The sequence below is a fragment of the Helianthus annuus genome, chromosome 17 (genome assembly GCF_002127325.2).
Source record: "Helianthus annuus cultivar XRQ/B chromosome 17, HanXRQr2.0-SUNRISE, whole genome shotgun sequence".
Lineage (NCBI taxonomy): Eukaryota > Viridiplantae > Streptophyta > Magnoliopsida > Asterales > Asteraceae > Helianthus > Helianthus annuus.
Genome location: NC_035449.2, coordinates 80,688,067 through 80,706,037, shown reverse-complemented (window position 1 = coordinate 80,706,037; position 17,971 = coordinate 80,688,067). Strand labels below are relative to the sequence as shown.

The 17,971-nt window shown below is 35.8% G+C and overlaps 3 protein-coding genes across 3 annotated transcripts; 2 read left to right on the top strand and 1 right to left on the bottom strand.

The window, feature by feature from the left end:
• The first annotated feature begins 365 nt into the window (after positions 1-365).
• On the top strand, positions 366-9,118 carry LOC110925112 (PTI1-like tyrosine-protein kinase 2). The gene is made up of 4 exons (XM_022169078.1): positions 366-638; positions 5,340-6,245; positions 7,953-7,975; positions 8,713-9,118. Exons 1-4 carry the CDS (start codon positions 366-368, stop codon positions 9,116-9,118), a joined length of 1,608 nt encoding a protein of 535 aa, XP_022024770.1.
• A 3,216-nt stretch (positions 9,119-12,334) lies between these two features.
• LOC110925113 lies at positions 12,335-12,772 on the top strand. The gene has a single exon (XM_022169079.1). It carries the CDS (start codon positions 12,335-12,337, stop codon positions 12,770-12,772), a length of 438 nt encoding a protein of 145 aa, XP_022024771.1.
• A 1,586-nt stretch (positions 12,773-14,358) lies between these two features.
• On the bottom strand, positions 14,359-16,314 carry LOC110923252 (branchpoint-bridging protein-like). Its single transcript, XM_035986873.1, has 2 exons — positions 15,616-16,314; positions 14,359-14,603 (listed from the first exon to the last, which is right to left on the bottom strand). The coding sequence occupies exon 1, from the start codon at positions 16,051-16,053 to the stop codon at positions 15,622-15,624; it is 432 nt and encodes a 143-aa protein (XP_035842766.1). The 5' UTR covers positions 16,054-16,314; the 3' UTR covers positions 14,359-14,603; positions 15,616-15,621.
• Positions 16,315-17,971: the final 1,657 nt, after the last annotated feature.

Below are 17,971 nucleotides of genomic sequence, written 5' to 3'. Positions count from 1 at the left end.
CTAATAGACGTGTCCCTTCATGAATAGAAGTGTCCCTTGAATATGTGGATGAGATTGATCGTGAAGGGGTGCGTTGATTTGTAGCCACAAACTTGAACTGGTGCGTCTCTAAATCGAATGGTTGCGTCCCTTCCTTCTTCTCCTTGTGGCCGAGATCAAAAGGGTGCCTCCCAAGGGGTTTCGCAACCCTTGGGGTGGTGGTTATTAATTTCTGGTTTGTCATAACTGCCCCCCGAACTTTGTAACCGCCATACTTTACACTAATTACTAATAAACCCTTGTACTTCAAGGATGTGTAGAGATTATAACTTTCAAACACTGGGAAGCTAGATATTTACTCTTTTGGAGTAGTTCTGTTTGAATTAATGTGTGGGAGGTTGGCATATGATAAAATCTATGGTGAGAAAGGGCTTCCATCAGTAGCTCGACAACGCTACAATGAAGGAACACTAAAGGGAATGGTAGATCCAAAATTAATGGAAGCCGATGAAATCATTTCTATGCTAAAAGGGGGTGTCAATCAGGATTCTCTAGAAACGTTCTTAAAAATTGCATATCAATGTTTGGCAGAAACTCAAACCGGGCGTCCAACTATGGAAGTCATTATCAAAGAACTTGAAGAAGCATTGAATTTTCAAGTAAGTAACCTGTTTCAAAATGTAACTTCCTTATTTGTAAATTAGTTACAGTGTGATCTATGTTCACATTAGTTTTTAAGGCTCAAGCTCAAACCGAAAAACTTTATGATACAAACGTTATATAAAATATAATACACCGTTATTTCTTAACTCATACCTTAATTTTGTTGTGAGTTAGTGTATTTGCTGAACTTTAAACATAAAACTAGATACTTGATGACATGAGTTCAATCTAAATACATAAAAGAATACATATACCGAAAATGGTTTGAAATCTTAGCAAATATTTTTATTTCATGCTTTCAAAGTCTTAAAAGATTATGGAATAAATATTATAAGGAAGGAAGAGAAAATGAGGAATTTAATATAACTTAAAAAAAATAATAAAAATGAGGGAGAAAGGGGAGTAAGATGTGTGATAAAGGCTTTTCTAAAACCTACCACGTTAGATAGGTTTTGTCATATTTCTCAAGCCCTTACTTTATGGATCTATTTAAGGTCTATTTTCTATTATGATTTTAAGAGTTAAATTTTAGTGTTAATCTCATCTTCAGCTTATGAATCTATTTACTACTGTTTCAAACAAATTAATTATTACTTGAATCACCAAGTATATTTTCAATTGGTATATTGTTATCAAGAACTTAACATTGGCATGTAAACATAGTATGTGGGGAAAACAAATATGGTATACAACGCAAAAACACGTGTTTTGTTTCAGAATACATCAGAAAATATGCTTGAACGACAAGAGGATATGTTCGTTATAGATGAATCCATGATATCCAAAATTGAGGTCTCTCTATTTCATATGGCGTAACGGCCCATCTAAAAGGGTCTACATATTCACGCACCCAAGTGCCTATTCACACACCCTCATATACGCCTCGTATAGGTCTATACATCGCGTATAACATTTTTCAATTTTCAAGAGAATCTCTGATTATGTCATATTTTGTCTTATATGCCCCGTATATGCCTTGTATAGGCCTATACGGGACATATAGACGAAAAAGACCATTTTACCCCTGAGTTGGGGCTTTACGCATGGGTAAATTGGTCTTTTTTGCCTCTCTTATATGCCTAGTATAGGCCTGTATGAAGCGTATGTATATAAATGATTTAAAAAAACACTTTTATAAATGGAAATTACCATTTTAGCCCTGAGTCAGGCCTAGGTTGGGGGTGTATCAGGGCTAAAATGGTAATTTGCCATTTTATTTTTTAAAACTTTTAAACTTCAAGGGGGGTTGCAAAATAAAACTATACGCCGCGTACAGGGCTAGATTGGGCATCTAGGGTTGTTTAAAAAACTATTATACCCCTGACTTAGGGCTAAATTAGGGGGAAAACAGGGCTATAATGGTCTTTTGGATCACACTAGACGCCAGTCTAGCCCTGTATGCGACATATATTTTTTTCTCTTTTTAGTATCAATAACACTAATATTAAAAAAAGAAAACAAAAAAAATAAAAATATACGCCGCATACAGGGCTAGACTGGGCGTCTAGGGTTGTTTAAAAGACTATTATACCCCTGAGCTAGGGCTAGACTAGGGGCAAAACAGGGCTATAATTGTCTTTTGGGCCACACTAGACATCCATTCTAACTTTTATGCGGCACACACACACACACACACACATATATATATATATATTTGTTCCCTTTTTAATATCAATAACACTAATATAAAAAAGAGAAAACAAAAAAATATAAAAATATATGCCGCATACTGGGCTAGACTGAGCGTCTAGGGTTGTTTAAAAGACTATTGTACCCCTGAGTTAGGGCTAGACTGGGGGCAAAACAAGGCTATAATGGTCTTTTGGACCGCACTAGACACTCAGTCTAACCCTGTTTGCAGCGTATATTTTTTATTTTTTTTTTGTTTTTTTTTCTTTTTAATATCAATAACACTAATATTAATTATACGATGCCTATACGAGACTTATACTACACTATACGATACGAGACTATATGATAAGATACAACCCTCGTCTAGGCCTGTAGGTGTAGTATAGGTCTCGTATAGGACTATATGTGTGGTTTAAAGTCTCGTATAGGCCTATAGGCATATAGAAGACCTATAGGGGACCTATACGAGAATTATATTATACAGTATACGATAGGATACGATACAATACTATACAATACCATACCATACAATACGATACAATACTATATGATATGAGACAACACCTGTATACGCATATAAGCCTATACAAGACCTATAGGGGACCTATATGAGACCTATACTACACTATATGATATGATACTACATCCATTGGCCCAGACGAGACTTATACTACATTATACGATATGATACGATACAGTACGATACGAGACTATAGGATAAGATACAACACTCGTATATGCCTGTAGGTGTAGTATAGGTCTCATATAGGACTATAGGTGTGGTTTAGTTCATGTATAGGCCTATAGGCATATACAAGACCTAGAGGGGACCTATACGAGACTTATATTACCTATAGGAGACTTATACTATACAATAGTATAAGTCTCGTATAGGTCCCTTATAGGTCTTGTATTTGCCTATAGGCCTATACAGGACTTAAACCGTATCTATTGTCCTATACGGGACCTATACTACACCTACAGGCCTATACGAGTGTTGTATCTTATCATATAGTCTCGTATCGTATTGTATTGTATCGTATCGTATAGTATAGTGTAGTATAAGTCTCGTGTAGGTTTCGTATAAGCATTGTATGGGCCTATGGATGTAGTATCGTATCATATAATGTAGTATAGGTCTCGTGCAGGTCCCCTATAGGTCTTGTATAGGAGTATAGGCATATACGTGACCTAAACTACACCTATAGAGCTATACGGGTGTTGTACCGTATCTTATAGTATCTTATCGTATAATGTATAGTATAAGTCTCGTATAGGTCCCCTATAGGTCTTGTATATGCCTATAGGCCTATTCGAGACCTATACTACACCCACCGACCTATATGGGTGTTGTATCGTATCGTATTGTGTCATATTGTATATTGTAGTATAAGTCTCGTATAGGTCTTGTATAGGCCTATCGGCGTATACGGGACATAAATAACACCTATAGTCCTATACGAGACCTATACTACACATATAGGTGTATATGGGTGTGTATTCTATCCTATAGTATCGTATTGTATCGTATCGTATAGTGTATAATATAAGTCTTGTATAGGCCTATACAAGTGTTGTATCATATCCTATACTTGTTTTTTTTATTTATTTAAAATGGAAAACTTATTTTTTTATAAAAGTTTGCTAAAACAATTAATATTGTATAAAATATTTGTAAAAAAAAACCCTTATATACGCCCCATATTGGCCTATACGTGGCATGTATGGGGCATGAGTCATATACGAGACCTATACGAGGGGTTCTATACGCCACGTATAGGGCTGTACGCGGCGTATAGAAGCAGCCAAACCAAAACTGACATGATTCAGACACTGAGTTTGATGTAACTCTATACGCCCCATATAGGCCTTATACGAGGCATATACGAGGTAGAAGATGTGCAAATAGACAGATAGGGTTTGTGGATAGTTTGAGCCATGGCAACTTGAATGACAATTTGGCCCACTAGGTTAAAGCAATATTTGTACAGTTTGAGTATAAATAAAATATATAAATATTAATAGTTTTGAAGTACACTCTCTCATAATAACCTCTCTGTAGTAAGACTTTGTTGGAAAGTTAATGCAAGTTCAAGATAACTAGTATTACCCCCCTCCCCCCGTGCGCGCATTGCAATGGGGGCGTAAAATCATGACAAATAGCATTAAATGCGACAACACTGCCAACGACCACCAACACTGAAGTTGCGACGTGTTAATGCAAAGAAATTAGACCGGAATATAAAACATAGAAAATAATAACTAAGTAAATTTAGAACCCGCGCGTGGCGACGAACCTATCAAACGGGAAAAAATGACGACATAAAAATGTTTAATCACACACACACGTTGCGTCATTTTAACTCGTAAAATTAAGAACGAAGCGTAAAACAAAACGTAAAATCGTTGAACCACACACGAACGTTGCGCCGTGTTAACTCGCAAAATTTAAAACAAAACGTAAAACGAAAATTTTGTAAAATATGAAAAGTATCTGGTGGGAAAGTTGAAAATAAAAATGTTATGATGTTAAATTGGCAAATATGAAAACCTTTTGGGTTAAAAGTAAAAAACTAAAGTAGTTTTAGGTTAAAAATGTAACATCAATTATTTTTTTTAACCTTTCTAAACATAGAATACAACTTCTCTATGAATATATAAATATTAATATTAATAGTTTTGAATTATTAATTATTGTGAATCAGACTTCTAATTAAATAATACAAATCTTGTAAACTTTATGTGACATGTATTTTTATTTACGTCCATAAGACAAAAATTGAAACTTGTATATAATTTAATTAACAACCAGTTCTTTTTGCATTAAATATGATGATCAATGTAAATATTAGAATAGAATACACTTGTTGCATATTGCAATTGCATACTATATTTGAAATCCAATATCCTTACACACGTACATATATTTTTTTTTAATTCTTTTAGTTTAGTATCAGTGCTTTAATTACCAACAAGTAATTTTTTAAATACAGTTGTTGCCTATTGCAATTGTACATAATTTTTTTTAATTACAAAGTTGATTATTTAAATGCCATGATTCACAGAAAAACAAGGATAACCTACATATATTACTTAAAGCAATAAAATTGGGCACACAAAACTTCAGTGGCGGCAATTGCATTGGAGAAGGAAGATTTTGGAAGCTTTATGAAGGAGAAGTTGCGCATGCTTACGTATGTACCCGTGTTATAGTAAAGCGTTGGGATGAAAAGTATCATCAAGGACATATTCAGTTTTTGATGGAGTTTGAAACTCTTCTCAAATATAAACATGAGAACATCATTGGTCTTGTAGGCTACTGTAATGAAATGAATGAAAAAATCATCGTTTACGAGCATGCCTGTAATGGAAGTCTCGATAAACATTTGGATAATCCTAGTCTTACGTGGATGAAACGCCTCAAGATATGCATTGATGTTGCAACTGGATTGCAAATTCTTCATAAAGATGGTGCAAAGCAAGAGGGTTCGATAATGCATAGGGATATTAGAAGTGGTAGCATTCTAGTTGATGGTAATTGGAATGCTAAAATTTCTAATTTGGAGTTCTCCAACAAAGTATTGGTTGTTGACAGAGCTGAACATGTGGATGATATTGCTTGCACCTCGTTGGGATACATGGACCTAAAGTACGAATTTGAGGGTTTCTTAACGCAACGCTCAGATATATACTCGTTTGGTGTGATTTTATTTGAGATGTTGTGCGGGAGATTGGCATGGGCAGAGGGATGTGAGAATCACTCTCATTCGTTAGGACCTATGGCTGTAAGATACTACAATGAAGAAGGAAACCTTGACAAGATGATATTTGAGGGTATAAAGGAACAAATTACACCACAATCATTGACTATATTTCAAACGGTTGCCATTCAATGCTTAGAGATTGACCAGGATGAGCGGCCAGCTATAGACCAGTTAATAATACAGCTTAAAAAGGCATTGGAATTCCAAGTAAGTTTTCATACATCTATTTGAGTTGGATTCTTGCTTCAACAAGTAAATATTAATACAAGTAACGGCTGCGAAATTATATTTTCAAGAAATGTATAAATATATCAAGAAATAAAAACAACGAAAAATATTAATTGTTGAACCTTAGGAAAAATATTAATATAAGTAATGGCTGTGAAATTATATTTCTAGTTGTGACGTGCTATTTTGTCCCTGAAATCGATTTTTGTTGTGTATTTTATTTTTCTTTTCAAAGTAAAAAAAGTGTAATGTATCTAAATGAAAATCAATAACATACTAAATAATTTTTCTTTAATTGTTAATTAACGTATACGAGGATTATGAAATATGGGAGCCCAAACTGCCTATAGACTACAAAGAAATAATCCAGGTATCAAAAAATCCACAAATCTACAAGTAAATAACGAAAAAGGGTCTCTACGATATGTTCACCAAAGAAATCCTCCTTCAAGATGGCAAAGTGGTAACTTTTTTTTTTCCATTTTACTTAAATTATTTGTGTGAATAATTCTTTGATGAACAATCAACTCCAGAATTTAAGGACACCTGAAATTGGTTTTTATTTCTATCAGTGGTTTCACTTGGAAGTAATGGAGAAAGAAATGAAATGATAGCAACAAAAAGGTTTTCATATAAAGACCATTTGTTACGTAAATGGCGATCTATTCCTGAATCAAGGTACGTTCTTTTTGTGTTAGGGGTTGTTTGTTTACCTCTTAATAAGACTCTTAATGGTTCAGACCTCTTACTGGTTCAGTACTTAATGGTTCAGACTGTTTGTTTCACGAGCAGATGTCTGAATGGTTCAGACATTTGCCTCTGAATGGTTAAGATTTATACAGAGTCTGAATGGTTAAGACCTCTAATCTGAGTTGGTCAGACATTTGCCTCTGAACGGTTAAACATTATACAGGCTCTTAATGGTTCAGATCTCTTACTATTTCAACACTTAATAGTTCAGACCTCTTACTTGTTCAGCACTTAACCATTCAGATGTTGCCAAACAGCCCCTAAATATGTATGATAACCTGTTTTTTAATTTTATAAATGACTAGAATGTTGAAACCACTCTTTTATTTAAGAGATGTGATTAATACACCTAATCCATTTAATGCTTGAAGCAGGTTTCCCAAAGTAGCCGAGATGTTAAATATTTCGAATTTGAATATACAAATCAAGATATGAACTCGGTTTTTATCTCCGTGTGTGAATTACAAAGTTCATCTCATCTTTAGATTTCGTGATCCAAGAAAAATTCAAACTAAACAGATGTATGTGAACCTAAAGTAAAAAATGGGGAACCAAAGCTTGAATGCATATTTCGTAACATAACATGGAGAGAAGATGGGTGGATGATGATTGAATTATTTCAATTCTTGAATCACAAGAAAGATACTGATTTTGAGGTTCTACTAGAAAGCTTTTCACGATGCTATTGTGGAAGTGATTCCATCTACATTGAAGGCATTCAATTTCAAGCAATTAACAATGCAAGTTTGAAAATACTCTTTGCCTCCCATTCTATATTGTTCTATTTATTTTGAAGTTTATAAAATGGCCTTAAAATTTTATGCAGGCGAGACACGAAGCAATCGAAAATCACAAAGAAATTAGAAGTTTAAAATGGCTCCCATTCCATATGTCCCAATCCGAAGTTTTCAAAATGGTCTTAAATTTTTTTTGCAGGTAAAAAACAAAGAAATTGAAAGGTTAAGGGAAGTCTATCAAGTCTTGAAATCAAAATCAAAGACGGATAATGTGTGATAATAACATTATTCGTGTTTTTTTATTTATCTTTTATAAAGTCTTAATCTTTGATCAAACAGTTGTGGAACTTGCCAAATCCGATGAAGGAAAAGAAAGATCACACGATTTGGTTCTCGTTATGTCAAACCATTTAGAGGCAAATGTCTGAATCATTAAGACATATTCGAGAGCATTTAGAGGCAAGTTCCAAACCATGGCCTCGTAAATTTTTTTACATGGCCTTGTATAATGTTTAACCATTTAGAGGCAAATGTCTGAATCATTAAGACATATGCTCTCAAAACAAACAGCATAAACCATTAAGTGCTGAACCGGTAAGAAGTCTGAACCATTAAGAGTCTCATTAAGAGCTAAACAAACAACCCCTAACACAAAAAGAACGTACCTTGATTCAGGAATAGAGACAAATATCTGACCAATTGGTGGTCACAAACACTAGCTTCTTGGAATGGTATGTATGAGCATCACACACACGGTGAGTTGTGATTGGGCCCACTATTAGATATATAGTCCAATGAAATGTCCAATTGGCCAATGACACCCACCAAATCTACGAGGCCATGTAACACTCCTCCTTGTGCTGTAAGTTCATGTCAGTTAGTAGGTGGACTAGAAAAGTTTTATACGTTTGAGTGCATGTTCAAATAGTATATAATTATACGATATGTCATACATGCAGATTTACTGACGCAGTTGAGTGTTCACGACAACAAATATTGCACATCAAGTGCAAGATTACAAGTCAAATGTTGTCAGCAAACACCCAATATGCGTGCAACCTTGTGTTCAAGCTTTCAGAGATGTGTTGTGGGTTGCATGGTCCGGTGATTGCACGGGATTTATTCAATTGGAAAAACAAAGAGACGGGAATTCTTTATTTTAGATATCCAAACCCCTGGAATATGCGCGATACTGACTGGGTTCCAAGGCAAAGGAAAGATGGATGGATGGAGGTTATTGTGTGGAAATTCAACTCAAATTATGAGCTTAAAAATGATTATCTTTTTGTTAATTTGAAACTCATAACTTATGAACGGACTATGTCGGGCCTTATTGCACGTAGCATCAAGTTTCGTCCAATCTAAGTTCGTACCTGAGAATTTCAGCCATATCTTAGTCTAAGCCAGAAGTAGCTCGGTTGGCAGATCCGTCTAAAGAACATAATCATATGCTTGGTGCTGATGTGGCAGTGCGAGTGTGAGCGTGAGCAAACGACCCGTCAACAATGGTATGGCTGAAGGATTGTCCAGGCTCCAGACACCCTGAATGTTGGTTTAGTAAATTTTTTGGGTAAAAAATTGCTGGTTCAAGGTTAATGATAAAATAGGTGCTTTGACAAGAAGTATGATTGAATCATTGATGATAAACAGGACAGTTGTAATCTATTGACAAGAAGTATGAATGAAGTTTCATGCGGGTTAACGGGTAACGAGTACGAGTCAACAGAGTCATGGTTTGGATAGCAGAAAGTGGGTTATCCATGTTAGTTCCCTATGAAAGGGCAAATGGACGTTGAGTTTGACCGAGTTTGTTGGATTTGGAATATGCATAATGCACATGTATAAATTAGTTTTGACATTTAATTATTTAATAATAATAATAATAATAATAATAATAATAAATAGGTTTTTGTTTTTCGAATAGCTGGCGTTATTTTGTTTGGCGAGAACAATCTATACTTTTGTTTGCTTTGATATTTTCTAGCTTCCTATTAGAACATGCTTTTGAAATTATTTTCATAACTTAAATCATTACGTTTTATACCACCGTGACCGTTCAATTTCTTTTTGTAACAAATACTTTATTCAATGACATTGGTATAATTTTAATGCGTGTCAAGAACGTTCAACTTGGTCGGTCCTAATACAAACTAAAAAAAAAAAGAAAATACAAGGGTTGATTGTATTTATTTACCAACTTTAGAGGGGAGTGCAACCAGTAAAATTAAAGAAAAATGAGAGTACATTTAACAACACCCTTTATAAAAATAGATGAAAATTACAATTCTAAAACACATTATTCCGCATTTTTTCCATGTGTAATTTAAAAAATCAAACACTTTTATCAATTTTTATACATATAATCAATTATAAAATATTATATTGTACACCATGCTACCCATGTTCTCGACATATGGTTAATTCTTCTTCAAAAAAATAGTTCTTAAATGAAAAAGAAATCGAAATGTGTGTCATGGTTATCACAACTAATTAAATTCATAATTAACATAGGTTATAGATATACGTGTAATACGATTTTTAGACGGGCATCAAACCAGATCCCGGGTCTTAATATCAATGGTAGTTGGGTCACAAACCCGAGGAAGATCAAAAGTGAAGTTATGGGTTTTTTAGAGAGCGTTTCAAAGAAGGATACCGTTTTAGACCGGAATTGAATTGTGATAATATTAAGAAGGAATTGTGGAGACGATAGAGCTCCCGATCCCGATGGTCTTAACATGAAGTTCATTAAGTTTTTCAGGGTTTTATTCGAAAAGGATTTCAAAGAGATTTTGGACGAATTTTTTGATTGTGGGAAGATTAATATCGGATGTGGTAGCTCGTTTATAACTCTTATTCCAAAAATTAAGGATCCTTATGAGCTGAATTCTTACCGTCCAATCAACCTTATCGGCATCATAAGCAAGGTTGTTTCTAAGGTCCTAGCTAGTAGGCTTAAAGCGGTTATTGGATCTGTCATCTCCGAATCACAGTCGGCATTCATAAAATGTAACTATATTCTTGACGGCCTCTGTTAATCAACGAGATCAAAAATTGGGGAAAGAAGAATAAAAAGAAAGCTTTCTTTTTGAAAATTGATTTTGAGAAAGCCTATGATAATGTCAATTGGGATGTTCTTATTTCTACTATGGGTCAGATGGGATTCCCTAGCAGGTAGTGCTCTTGGATTAAAGGTATTTTGGAGTCAGCTAGATCATCGGTTTTGGTGAATGGATCCCCAACATTTTAATTCCAATGTCAAAAAGGTTTGGGGCAAAGGGATCCTATTTCTCCCTTTCTTTTTCTTATGGTTATGGGGATGTTATCATGCATGATTGAGAAAGCCAAAAGTTCAAATTTTTTTAGTGGATTTCAAATCCCTTTTGGTCCTTGTGTACCTCATCTATTTTATGCGGATGACGCTATAATTCTTGGGGAATGGTCGATAGCGAATATTAAAAATGTGGTTCGTATTCTTCGGGTTTTCCATATTTGTTCTGGTCTTAAGATAAATATATTAAGAAATCTAATATTTATGCCATTGGAGTCCAACCGACAACATTATCTGTTATGGCGGAGGTTATGGGATGCCAAGCTGGGACCTTTCCCTTCAAATATCTTAGTCTTATGGTGGGGGCCAACATGAACCGAATTATCAATTGGAAACCGGTGTATGATACGTTCGATGTGCGACTAGCTAAATGGAAAGCGGATCTTCTCTCGATAGCTGGAAGAATTACTCTTATTAAAGCTGTGTTGGAAAGCCTCCCTAACTACTATTTCTCCCTTTATAAAGCCCCGGTTAAAGTAATTAAAGATCTAGAAGCAAAGATGAGGAATTTTCTTTGGGGAGGAGACGGTTCGCTGAAGAAACTTCACTGGGTTGCTTGGGATTGGGTCACACTTCCTGTGAAGAATGGTGGTCTTGGACTGAGTAACTTGAAAAATGTTAATACTTCTCTTTTATCCAAATGGGGCCGGAGGTTTTTGACTAATAATAAGAAACTGTGGAGTAGAGTTATTGAGGCCATACATAATAACAGGAACTGTGGAGATTTCATTCGGGTCAGGAATTCTTTCGGCGGGGTGTGGTCTAGTATTGCGAAGGTTCTTAATAATACGGTTATCAATGGTATCCAACTAAAAAATTATTTCAAAGTGGCGATCGGCAATGGTGACAACACAAAATTCTGGCTGGATCACTGGATCGGAGCTAGACCTCTCAAAGAGACATTCCTGAATCTTTTTAAGATCGAGGTAATTAAAGATTGTAAAGTGAGTTCTTGTGTGGGAAACATGAATAATGGAACCCGTTTCTCTTGGAGATGGAAGAGACCTGTTACATCGGACGTGGAAGTGAACGAGATGGTGGGCTTATGTACGTTGCTGAATCAGTTTAATTTAAACCTTAACAAAGATGAGTGGACGTGGATCGGGTCTGTCCATGAGAAAGAAATGGATTTCAATATGAGTTCGGTTAGGAATCTTCTAGATAGCGGCAGAATTCGCGGTGATACGTATGTCCCGTAGCGATGCAAATGGATTCCAAAGAAGTGTAACATATTCATTTGGAGGGCGGAGATGGATAGGATTGCAACGGTCGATGCGCTTAGTAGACGTAACATTGATGTTGGCAGCTCATTGTGTGGGTTATGCGGAGATGGAGAGGAAAGTGTTGATCATCTTTTCACGTCCTGTTCTGTCGCGTCTATGCTATGGACGTATATCATTAATTGGTGTAAGTGTCATAATATGGTGATTTTCTCCTTTAGGGACCTGATTGAGATCCATAACCATACCGGTTTGGATGGGAAGAAGAAAGAAGCGCTTAAAGGTATTATTAGAATTGGATGCTGGGTGATTTGGAGAGCTAGAAACGAGTCAAGATTCAAAAACTCAGAGGTAAACTTGAATTATATCTTTGGTGAAGTTAGGAAGATTGGTTTTTTGTGGTATTCTACTAGAAATAAAGGAGTCTCTACGTCTTGGGTAGATTGGTGTAAATTTGTGAATTTGTAATGTTGCTTTCGGTTGCCTCGGTTTGAGGTAGCTTGTGTTTTTAATGAAGTTTACCTTGAAAAAAAAAAGCTTATATTTGCTTTTTTTAACGGTAACAACAAACTTTATTTATCACCAAATTTTCTAACAATACAATGGTTAGTTGCTATTAAGCCAACCATCATCGCCTAGAAAAAACTAAGATTACAACAAAGGAAAGAGAGTGCACTTTCGAACAATACAATGGTTGGTTATCTTGCAATTTCGAACCTCGCCCATTTTCTCCAATCCATCTTTGTCCGTTTCGCCCTATACTTTATCCACATGAAAGAGACTGCTTGCACGTCCCCAAAGATTGTGTCTATGTTCACTCGTTTCCTACTGAAAATGCATTCATTTCGTGCTTTCCATATCTCCCAACAAGTTGCCAAAAAAACGGTTTGTATAAACTTTTTTTCGGCTTATCGGTCATCTCAATTTTATGGAAATTCAGCAGGTCCTTCGTGTGTTTAACACATGAATCTGATGTATTCTACACCATAGACTGATCTTTTGCCACATTACTGAAGCCATATAACACCTTGTAAAAAGGTGATCAGCATCTTCTTCTTGTTTGTTACAAAGTTTGCAAATTGGTGTACCTGAGAACATTTATCTTCTTGTTTGTTAATATAAAGCTTACATTTGCTAAAAAGTAGATCCATCACATAATTCATTGACTTTTTTTGAAAGGTGTCATTTCACTAAAATGAACCAACTAGCAGGTGGCTTAGGCTATATGGTGTGGTCATGACCCTCATTACCACCATGACCCTCCACCTCAACGTCATTTCACCCACCTCTAATCCACCATACAAAACCACTACCCTAAGCGTATGGTTAAGACCCAACCACTATCCACTTATTTATTTTTGTCTAAAGGAAATATTGGAAAAAGGAAATTGAGGTCCATGGTTAGTGTGCTTTAATCCATGCGAACCATGATGGATAAAATGAGAGAGTGGTATAGCAATTAATTAATGTTCATATGTGATAATCCATGACCCAAACATGCGGTCCATACCCTTCAGCCTTAGAAGAATAGCAAAGTAAGGCAAAACTGAAAAAACAACATACAACAAACTAATTACTAACTGCCTAGGCTACCCCATCCAATCCCGTCCAGCCCCACCAAATTAGCACGATACTTGATCCAAAGAGACCCAAGCGACTTGACATAGTTAACTATGCAAGTCGAGGATATCCCGGAAAGAAAAGGCAAATATGGGAGATAGGTTACACCATGATGCAATCGCCACGCAAACTTCTAAGGTAAAACTGCAAGCAGTGAATATGTGATCCTCCATTTCCAGATCTTCATCGCAAAGGCGACAAAAAAGAGATCCGGCCTGATATTCCGATGACAAAGAGCCTCCTTCGTGGGTAACCGATTCTGCAACGCCCTCCACCCAAAGATGTTAACCATAAGAGGAAGCCATCTCGTCCGTGGAAAGACGCGCTGGTCAGCAACAAGCGAGGACTTAGAGATCAGAAACTGACTTACTCGTTTACATAACGTAATCCATTGACTTGTTTATGTAACTTAATGGGTCGAATTTTGAAACTAATTTCAAACAAAAATTAAATAAAGTTGTCCATAAATAATATGAATGAATCGGTCACTCAAATATTACATTTACACCCAATCACCATTTTCACCTTCGTATTACTATAACGGTATCGCCACTTTCATCAAAGACTCCTGCAAATCTAGCAACATTCTTGTATATTGGATGATTAATCTTTCCAAACAAATGGAGTCGGAGGTTTTGATGAGTGATTCATCTCCCCAAAAGTGTCACTCAAAATGTACCTGCGATCGCAAACAATCAAAATCCATTTAATAACCAATTGTTAAACGAATCATAAACCAACACAAAATCATGAAAATCGCATGTATCACTCTCAATTTGAGTTTGTATATCGAATTTAGTTTGATGAATATTTTTAAAATGTCAAAATTGAATCTGCTTGATAAAAAATAGTCATCTGAGATCCGTTTGAGATCCGATTTCAGCTTGTTGCCCATTTACCTTCTATTTCAATGTAATTTCATATTAAAAGCTCTAAATAGATAAAAAGAATTAACAAAGTTAGTTAAGAAAGAAGGTTGAAACAATAGTGAAACTCTGTTTTGATAACTTTGACCAATCAGATCCTTCATATTGCTTTATAGTCTAGTGGCATTTTGGAGGTGGGATAAGGCTTTGGGACCAATAGGTCTTGAGTTCGATTCCCACAGGGGGGTTTTTCCCATATTTATTAGGTTTCCTCCTAAATTGGTGTATGTGTATATGCGTTATGCCGATTGGAGATAGATATGAATTATGATCGGATTGTTCCGTTAATTGGAGATAGATATGAATTATGATCGGATGGTTCCGTTAGTGACACGATAATGCTTTAGCGATCCAATTTTGCAGTTAAAAAAAATCTAATCACAAGTAATCAATGGATATTACTAACTTCATGCAGTTAAAAAAAATCTAATCACAAGTAATCAATGGATATTACTAACTTCATGAAGATTTTGACCAATCAGATCCTCCAAATTGCTTTCCATTGACCAGAAATTCAGGATCAAATTCATCCATTAAATAATACAAAGTATTCCACTATCAGAATCACGAAAACATTATTTTATTAAAAAAAGTTAACTGATAATCAAACCTCCAAATAAAGTTACTAATCACTAAATTAAAAGAAAAAATCACTAAATTAAACCTCCAAATCAACCTGAAAACTATTATATAATCGTACTACTTTACAAAACAATTATATAATCGTACTACTTTACAACAATTGTTAAATTATTTTTAAAGTACCTGAAGTTACCGGAACCGGATCGCCGGATTAAATCCCGGAGGCGGAGCTACAGCAACCACCGGCGGAGGCGGAGGAGCTACAGACACCGGCGACGGCGGAGGCGGAGGTTGATTACCACTACTCAATTCCGACGGCGGTGGTGCTAGTGACGGAACCGGAGGCGGTGGAGCTAGATTCGAACTTGAACCAGACGATGGCAGCGGCGGAGGAGGATAGAGATCGGAAGGATTGGATGCACCTGAATCAGGAGTGGAGGTGATCGGAAAGTCCACCGGCGGAGGATAGAGATCCGATTGAGAGCATGAGTTGCCGGAGCAGTTATGTGAATTAAGATGAATTTTATGGCGGAGGACGCCGAAGCCTAACAGGAGGCCAGTAATAAGGAGAACGGTGATGAGAAAGATGAAGATCTTTGTAGCTTTTCCTACATAACACATTGTGTGTCAGAAAGAAGTGGTGGATTTCGTCGTGTTGTTTGTTGGTTTTCTGTGCAGATCGAGGGGTGGTGGTGGTCAGTGTTTGTAAAGTGGTGGTGGTGCAGTGGCACTGGCAGAGTGTACTTGAGTCCAAATTGAAAGAGGTGAATGTGGTTGTGTTGTTCATAGGGTAAGTTGAGTCTAGCCGACACGACTTGGGTTTGAACCAATGATAATACGACTCCAGTTACATCGACTTTTTCAGAAACATGAGACTTGTATTGTCAATTAGTAATGTGGTACGTCTATCAAAAATGTAAGAGCACCCGGGACACTACGGTTTTTTTTTTTTTTTTTTTTTTTTTTTTTTTTTTTTTTAATGTGAACTTCATTAGAAAACGATCAACTCGAAAACCGGAAGGCACCACAACAGAAACTTACATAATTACAAATTTACACCATTTTTTTCCCACGACAGATCTTTAAACTTAGTTCTATTCCTAGCCCACAAAAACTCGTAAGACTTCACCTCGCTTAACACCTTCTCAATTCGAAATATTATATTTCTGAAACCAGCTTCGTTCCTAGCCTTCCATATGAACTAACACGCAATGATAATTACGCCGTGACACTACGTGATGAAGCAACATTCATAGTTTTAAAAATGGAATTTAAAATTTTTAATGGATTCGTTTCCAATAGATACCGATAGCGATACGTCTTCCGACAATGACACGCTTGAATTTTTCGAGAAGATGTATAACGAACTTGAAGGTTCGAGCCGCCCAAAGAAGAAAATGGTGGATCGTGATCGTATACATGCCAATGAAGTGTTAATGAAGGTTTATTTTGTGGAGAATCCGGTCTACAATGTCGAAACGTTTAGAGATCAGTTTTGTTTACCAAAAGATTTATTTTTAAAAATTGTTAAATACATCGAAGCAAGTGAAGAATGGTTTCAAGAACCTAAAATATGTTTATTTAAATGTTTATATGTTTATTTTTAAGTTGTAAGATAAAATATGTCTAGAAATATTTTTTTTATTTAAATGAAATTTATAATTTATAATCTTATTGTTAATTTATATTTTAAAAATTAAAAATTAAAAAAACCATCACTAGTGATGGCCACCCCTAGTGAAATCCATTACTAGTGATGGAATAAAGCTCGATGACGTGGCGGAACTTGATTGAATGTTGTGAGTGATGTAATTCCATCACTAGTGGAGCGCCCCTACCCCCTAACAAATTTGGAACATGAGGAACGAAAAGGAGTTCAATGACAACTTCATTCCGATTGAAAGAATGGTGGAAGACATAAAAGCAAATACGTACATACGCATAAAAGCGAGATCTAAGTTCCATAACATCGACAGAGAGAGGAGAGAGATCATGAGTTTTAATATTAGAGCTCTAGTTTCTTGATTACTTGTTTTGTTTTGTTCTCTTTCTTTTGTTTTATGTATTGTACTTTGTCGGGTTTTGTCCCAAATGTATCATGTGATGGCATTGATAGACGAAAGACAAGGGGTACATGCATTAATCGGCTTTTGTCGAATTACTGAGTGTTATGTGCCTTGTGTACAAGGCTTGATGCAAAACTACTATCGAGTCGGGGTCTTACTGGAAGTAGTCTCTTTATTCCTACATAGTCTCTTTATTCCTACGTAGTAGAGGTAAGTCTTTCTACATCTTACCCTACTCAGCCCCCATCTTAGCTTTGTTATTTGTGATCTTTACTGAGTATGATGATGATGACTATGTCGGGTTTTATAGTCATTGTTGACCCTTTTCTATCAATCATAGAATTTCATCATTTAAAAAAAAAGTTGTATTGTAGTTTTTTAGGAAAAGAAATTACACACTAATATAATCTACTTTATAGGGTTAGGATATTATGGGCGATGACTCAGGGCCCAAACCCATCAGTGGCTCATTT

Coding starts and splice junctions, on each gene's coding strand:
- LOC110925112 (XM_022169078.1), top strand. CDS start 366: ATGTGTGGGAGGTTGGCATATGATAAAATCTATGGTGAGAAAGGGCTT. Junction 639..5,339: donor AAGAAGCATTGAATTTTCAA/GTAAGTAACCTG, acceptor CATGATTCACAG/AAAAACAAGGATAACCTACA. Junction 6,246..7,952: donor AAAAGGCATTGGAATTCCAA/GTAAGTTTTCAT, acceptor TTTTTTTTGCAG/GTAAAAAACAAAGAAATTGA.
- LOC110925113 (XM_022169079.1), top strand. CDS start 12,335: ATGGATAGGATTGCAACGGTCGATGCGCTTAGTAGACGTAACATTGAT.
- LOC110923252 (XM_035986873.1), bottom strand. CDS start 16,053: ATGTGTTATGTAGGAAAAGCTACAAAGATCTTCATCTTTCTCATCACC.